The sequence below is a fragment of the Phytophthora infestans genome, genomic scaffold, assembly GCF_000142945.1.
Source record: "Phytophthora infestans T30-4 supercont1.62 genomic scaffold, whole genome shotgun sequence".
NCBI lineage: Eukaryota > Oomycota > Peronosporomycetes > Peronosporales > Peronosporaceae > Phytophthora > Phytophthora infestans.
Genome location: NW_003303697.1, coordinates 206,459 through 213,327, shown reverse-complemented (window position 1 = coordinate 213,327; position 6,869 = coordinate 206,459). Strand labels below are relative to the sequence as shown.

Genomic DNA, 6,869 nt, shown 5'->3' with positions numbered 1-6,869 from the left:
GCAAAGAACGGTTACTCTGTGGAGATTAAGACAGACACTCGGAAATAGGATGGTGGTGCGTGTTGGTGAGTATTTTTTTTGTGTGGTTACGGACGGAACGATCAGACTTACGAGAACGGAAACGAGAAACATGTGATCGTTCCTCTCAAAAATGGTAACCTCGTCACTTGGGAGTTTGAGAGTCGAGAGAAGTCGACGACGGCTTTGCGATCTTGCTCGGCTTGTCGCCTGCGTCGGACGCAGCTCCATAATCGTTGGAAATAATTTTTTCAGCGGCCTCTTCGTCGTCTTCCACGTCATCTTGGTTGTCGGCGTCTTCGTTGGTGTCTTCTTGGGCATTTTTCTTGTCTTCTTCGTCGTCTTGGTCGTTGCCTGGATGGCCCTCTTCTTGCTCCTCGTCTTCTTCGTCGGATGAGAGTCCTAGTACGCTAGATGCTTGGTGGGAGAACTTGGAGGCTGATACTTGACAGGCGAGGACAATTTAGGGGATGAACTCTCCGTTTTCTTTGAAGTCGGAATCGTCTTCCCCCTGTTCGGACGGCTGGAACGGCCGATCATTGTGCACTATCACGGGTTTGCCTGCAGTCAGCAGCCTGGCGACTTCGACTTGAGTCACACGGAGAGAGCGGTCAGAGAGATGCTCCTTCCACGGGCCACGGTTGCGGTTGCCGACCCAGCTCTCTTTTGGAGGGTTGCTGCCAGAAACGTCCATAGCGATGCGAGCCAGGGCCTTGTCCGAAAGTCGCAGGTTCTTGAGGCGCGTAGGGTCTATCGCTTGACCCGTCTTGAGAAGTTCAGGGATGGAATGGTAGTCGCTGCTACCCACCTCGAAGGGATCAAGGGCATTGGCGATAGCTTGATCGTACCGACGGCGGTAACGCTTGAGCAGGACACCGAGGTCTTCTTGGTCTGGAGAATTGGAGTCGTCGTCGGCTCCACTAGCGTTCTTGGCGGCCCTGCCTCCTAACAACATAAGATTGTCGTGGACGGCGTCTTCGAACGCCGTCAGCATCCCGCAGTAGCCCATCTCTTCGAAAAAGGCGCTCAACAATTGCAGACGAGCTCGAAATGCGCTTGCCTTCAACTTGCGGTGAGCTGCAGCGTATTCCGACGGCGGATACAGCGCGAGGGGTAGAAACCGAAGACGAAAGCACATCCAGAAGCGCCAGTGCTTCCAGTCGTGCTCGAGGTGGTACTTGGGGTCGTACCAGACGCGGTAGCCCTTCCATGGGAAGGCCATACGTGGCAGCGTCTTACCCTGTCCCTCCGAGATCTTTACGAGGCGCTCCAGGTTGCGCTCGATGGTGGCGTCTACGCCGGTGGGGAGATCAACCGAGAAGTGAGGCTTGGATTTTGCCTTCTTGGACGTGCGCTTTTTCTTGGCTGGAGGTGGCTTGAGGGGTGTACGCGAGCTGGATCGCTTGACTCCGTCTTCCAAGCACCGGTCACCCGAACGAGATTGGGTGACCGGTGCTTGGAAGACGGAGTGCTCTCGGACCTGGCCAGCGGACATGCTTTCTGGGGAAGGTGGAATGACGACAGCACTCTCCAACGGGGTCTGCGAAGTGTCGTCGGCAAGGAGCCGGAGGACCAGTCGGTCAAGGGCGTCGAGCCCGACGGAGTGGCTGTTGGCTGCCTCGGCTCGGAGGCGGCTCCAGAACTCAATCATGAAGTGTAGAGGGGTGGCGTCGTCCGCCCTGTCTTCGTCGTCGAGGCGAGAGCGGAGTTGGTCTTTGACCGTTGGGGTCATCCCGGACTTCTTCGACGACTTGGTCATGGCTACGTGTGCTACTTGCGGAATGCATTTTAATTGGTCTGCCTCCTGTGACACGACAGGGAGCTGCAGTAATAGTGGCGGACATGGTGGTCAACGACGAGAAGCCACCGTTTTGATGGTGATGTGATGTGACTTGAGCAAGGGACGGTCTCTTGGCTGGTGCACAGCCAAGTGAATTAAAGTGACGGTTAGTGACGATGGAGAACGGTTGGACCGTGGGTGTGATGGATTCATTCCTCGATTGTCGAGATTGTCGATGGATTACGCGAGAGGATGGTATGGCGTGGAGTCGAGACGCTGTCGTGTCGACGTGTAGTTTTGGAGTGGGACTGGCCCTCAGTCATGCGTGGGTGTTGTTCGCTGTGGCGAGTGGTATCTTGACTTGGACCGTCACCGAACCTCTCAGAAGTTTGGTGCTTTGACATTTCTCTTCGGGCGGTTACTTCGTATATAAGTGGGCTAAGATGTTAAGACTTTGTATTACGCGCTATCGAAGCTATGTGCGCAGTCATGCCGCACAAGACCAGCTCTGGGGGACGAAATGGTGGAAGACCTATGAAGCAGTACTGGCTACTCCTATGGTAGTGCTCGCTGCGAGGAAAAATACACTTAGCGGTCTAGGGCGTCTACTCTACAAGTTGTTGGACGCCTTGCATGCGTACTGGTGCGTGTTCTTACCTGAGGCGGTGACGTTGGCGTGGAGGACGTCAGTGAAGTATTGGTGCGGTTCAGGTGTTGAGCTCCAATGAACGTGGGCTCGTGCGTGGTTCGTTGTGCGTGTCTGGTGAACTGTGGTGACACTGGTCGTCTACGCTACTTTATACGGTGTACTGCTCCTGTACGAGATCGTCAAAGGTGCTTGTCTAGGGTGGCTTGGGGTAGTGGTCTTAACGGTGACGATGAATTACAAGTTTGCGAGTAATGAGGGCGTCGTGAAGTTTGGTGGGGTCGTTGTCAACTGTGGGACTGTACTATTCGACGGGTGCGTCCTGGTGCTAGGCGTGGTTAGCCATGTGTGGCGTTGGTATGAGTATATGTCGGAAGGACGTTCGCCGCTTGCTGTGGCCCAGGACTGCTCGGTTGTATCCGCGACATGGAGGAACAGGAACGAGAGCAAGCTGACCGTCTTAGCGAAGCATTCTGGGAAGCGGATAGAGGTCCGTGGAGACTACGCGACAGCAAGTACGCACGCTGAGCGGGATACATGCTGAGCGACAGGCTTTGCGAGCTAAGATGAGATATTCGGAGAAGGAAGGCTTTGCTGGACGAGCTCGACGAGGGCGTCGATATTCAGTCGGGGAGGATGTCCCGAGTGAGAGCGGTGGCAACCTTCTTGAGCACGGTTCCTGTTCCCCCTCTGGAGTGACCTGCGACCAGCCACTTAAAGTCGCACGGCAAGAGGATGAGCGGCCGTCGGGTCGCTCGAATCAGCTCTGACATTGTCGGATTCTGTTGTCCGAATTGGGGCCTGACCTCGTCGCATCTACGTGTAGTATGGAGAGGGAGCTACGCTACCTGTTGAGTACGTCGTCTGAGGTGCCGCTATGGCTGAGGTACTGCCTGTCGTCACGGCGATGTGCGAGGTCCTTGGGACGGACGACACAGACTACAGGGATACCGCTACGTATGCGAAGGACAGTAAAAGGAAAGGAGGGATGTCGACATCAGTGTACCCAAGGACGTACTGACGTGCGCTTCGACTGAGTAGAACTACGGTACGGGTGACATTGTGGGCGAGGTAAGTTTGGTCAGTCGTGAATTTTGCCTGGGAAACCCCGAGTTGACTTAATACATTTGGCTTTATATTATTAATATTGCAATTTGTGTCGACTTGGACTACTCATGTTTACCCCGCCTCGCTACCCAGTGGTGGCAGTGAGTGTTAATACGTCTGAGCATAAAGACGCGTATAAACACCTCAAAAGACTGTCTAAAGTACAAAAGGTCGAAAGGTTCCCCCTTTACAGAAATTAGGACATGCTATACATTTGGTAGATTCGTAACATACAGTCATAAACAGAGCAATATAAGTCTGTAGTCTAGAGACATAGCCATTAAACTTAACTAATGCATCGAGTTAAGGTTTTCTTATCATTTCCCATTTTCACAAAACAGCACCCAGGTAGCGAGCGACCACTTGATTGATTTACTGCATCGGCCGTTTCCCTGGCTCGACCGATGCGTGCCGCAAAGGGACGAAGGGAACGCGAAAAGGGCAGCGGGCTAGCCACGTCAACAAGAAGGTGCAAACAGTCTGTGACGTGATAACTAAAACTGTGTCAACGGTGAATTCGCTACAACGCTCACGTGCGACGGAATTCAAGCATCGTACTACATGTAGTAAGAATGGCTTTGAGGTATCTCAACAGCCTATTTGCACCGTCTTACAAGAGCAAGTACGAACTACTTCGAAGTCTGGACTCGTTTTTGCGATCATAGATCGACTAAAGGAATATTCTGGTTTTTTCTATCGGGTACAATGGTGCGATAAATTGTCGGGGTTTCGTTGGGATGACACCTGGGAACCTGGGGATGCTTTGCGCGAGGATGGATTTAATCAGGCGTGCGATGTAGTGGACGCGTGGAATATATCAAACATCGATAACTTTTATTTATTTTGCAAGAGAAACGATCACGTTCATCCCATTGGTGCTTCACCAGACGGATCATGTGCTTTCTATGCTGTTGGCATTGCTGCAGAAATGATTGGTATTGCAGGATGGCATTCGACGTTGAAAGTGGGTCAATTTATGGAAGAATGTAAAGCAAGACGCAAACCGCTTTCGTCAACTGGTGTGACTTATGGTGAACTGAGATGCTACATAAAGTTTGCAAATGCAAAGAGCCTCAAGCAGATTAGCACGCATAGTTTGGATAAAAATCGTTTTGGAGGAGTGCACGGAAAACATGCACAGTCGAGTTTGTGCAAAACACCACTCGATGAAGGCGTTTATATATGTGCAAGCTATAGTTCGCTTCGACTGACGCGTTGTTTTGTTATTTAAGTTCTAAATGGGATAAAGATCGTGTATGATGGCGAGATCTTTGATGTAGCAATTGAGGAGTGTGATCTATCTTGGATTTACGGCATTTCGTTTGTTCGTTGTGTGCAACTCCATGGTGCGTGAAGACCGAATTGCTAAGTTGATTTCTGGTTATTTGTTGACAGAACTCATACGATTTATCGTAGCATTACTTTAGTTATTGAGTAATGTCCAGCAGACGCATATCACTATTTTTAATTGGGCCGTGCTGATTCGCTTTTAGCTCGTTGTCAGTGGGTCTTCAAATTTGAAACTCCCTTCTGCTCGCTTCTCGATGGAAATTTTGATTGTATGATTGGTTTCAATGGCGATACGTCTTTACAACCGACTGTGTCATGGAGTACTTTGTTTTTTTTGTTTAGGCTCGATTTGAATATTTCGTTAGTTTGATTTGAATCTCTCGATGGTTAATACTCCGACACAGATACAAATATTTACATTTCTTCAGATACGATGAATTGCTGGAATGCTCTTTTTAATTTTACGATTATTAAATAATTTGTTGATAGATCGGAGCGAACATCTTTGATGCAACGCTGGCAAATTGGATTTTTGACGCTGGCATAATTTCAGATGCATTGTGGACAAGACTTTGAAACAATCTTAAAAAAACTTATAATTCCTCAGACCAGATGAATTACCGGCCGGCGTCGTACACGTTAACGTCTCTGAATCTTATCATCATCCTCTTTGGATTGAAGATATTCTCATTCTGCAATTTACGCTCACCTGCGGCGGTCTCAATTATCGATGCTTATCCACGAAGCTGTCTGGATTTTTGCAGAACGCAGCGGAAATGACCACGCGCGGAAGTATGCGTCGCTGCGTAATGGAACCACCGGCACTGACCGGCTGAAGAAGGATTCGAAATGGCTACGAGGCCACGGCGGGAGGCGCTTACGAGAACTCCGGTATCAAGTTCCGCTTCATGACCGTGAGCCAATGATGCAGAAGCATCCTGATCCAACCTTTCCATCCGGATTCGACGGGATATTTGACGAGAGGCGTAGATCATCTCAGCAGCGTGGTTCAAAGCGCATGCTTCAAAACAGCCCCGCAAACGACAACATTGACTCCGAGAACGAGGATCCCGATCTACAAAGACAATTTGAATTTCTGTCGGCAGCTCGGTCATCGTACCATCTTCTCGCTTCTAGAGAGCATGTCCTCAAGCTTCAGACCGAGTACAATCGGGGCGGTTTTAGCGGAGTTGTTGAGACAACGATTCTAAGTATGAAACATGCAATTCTATTTGCTCGCTCGAAGGATCGTGCTACAACACCTGACGAAGCTTTCGCAGCCGTGTGCGGCAGGGTGACCGATGTCATTGCTTCTGCTCTGGGAATTATACGCTTTGAGCCTGAGGTCGTTTCGGAATCTGAAGAGCCATCAGCACAGTTTGCTGAGGCAAAAATAAAGAAGGCGTTCGACACATACAAAAGGTGTGTGTTAGAAGTACGCTACGTGGCGAGACAAAAGTATTTCGCGCGATCCTGATGCCGCTATATGGCATCCAACTGACAATTGTTTTGGAAAAACAATTGGGATTCCGGAACTGTATGCAATGCTCAAGTCTCACTTTTATATTTTTTACTCTTCTAAATGAAATTGAATGGTTAACGCTGGAGAAGCACTTGGAGGTCATCCGACTAGTGTAAAATGGGGTGGGTCAGTACTGTCTGGCGTATTGGATTGTGACACAGCTGAAAGTTGCTGAATCGACCTCTTCCTTTTGGCCTTCGAACGAACTTGGGAAGGTCGTGCAGTAGCTTTTTTGGATTTTGGTTTTGGTCGGAGTTGTTTTGAGCAGCTCCTCTTTGTTTGGACTTTCGCCGTAATACGTTTTTTTCAGTTTTTCGAGAGGGTCTCGTCTGTAAGTGTATGGACTGTACTTTCGTTCAGCAGCAATTAAGTGTGCACATACTAAAACCTTGCTGTAGTATTGACGGAGTTCTTCAACGTCTTCATCGTTCGTATCATCAAGATTCTCCATCAACCTGTCGCCTTCTTCCTCGTCATCGCTGTTCGATGTATGATCCGTATGTGTA

The 6,869-nt window shown here is 49.7% G+C and overlaps 2 protein-coding genes across 2 annotated transcripts; one reads left to right on the top strand and one right to left on the bottom strand.

The window, feature by feature from the left end:
• Positions 1–481: 481 nt before the first annotated feature.
• PITG_18429 (uncharacterized protein) lies at positions 482–1,777 on the bottom strand (the record flags this gene model as incomplete). The annotated part of the gene is made up of 1 exon (XM_002896314.1): positions 482–1,777. The coding sequence occupies one exon, from the start codon at positions 1,775–1,777 to the stop codon at positions 482–484; it is 1,296 nt and encodes a 431-aa protein (XP_002896360.1).
• A 3,794-nt stretch (positions 1,778–5,571) lies between these two features.
• Positions 5,572–6,318, top strand: PITG_18428 (cleavage induced hypothetical protein; the record flags this gene model as incomplete). Its single annotated transcript, XM_002896313.1, has 1 exon — positions 5,572–6,318. The coding sequence occupies one exon, from the start codon at positions 5,572–5,574 to the stop codon at positions 6,316–6,318; it is 747 nt and encodes a 248-aa protein (XP_002896359.1).
• Positions 6,319–6,869: the final 551 nt, after the last annotated feature.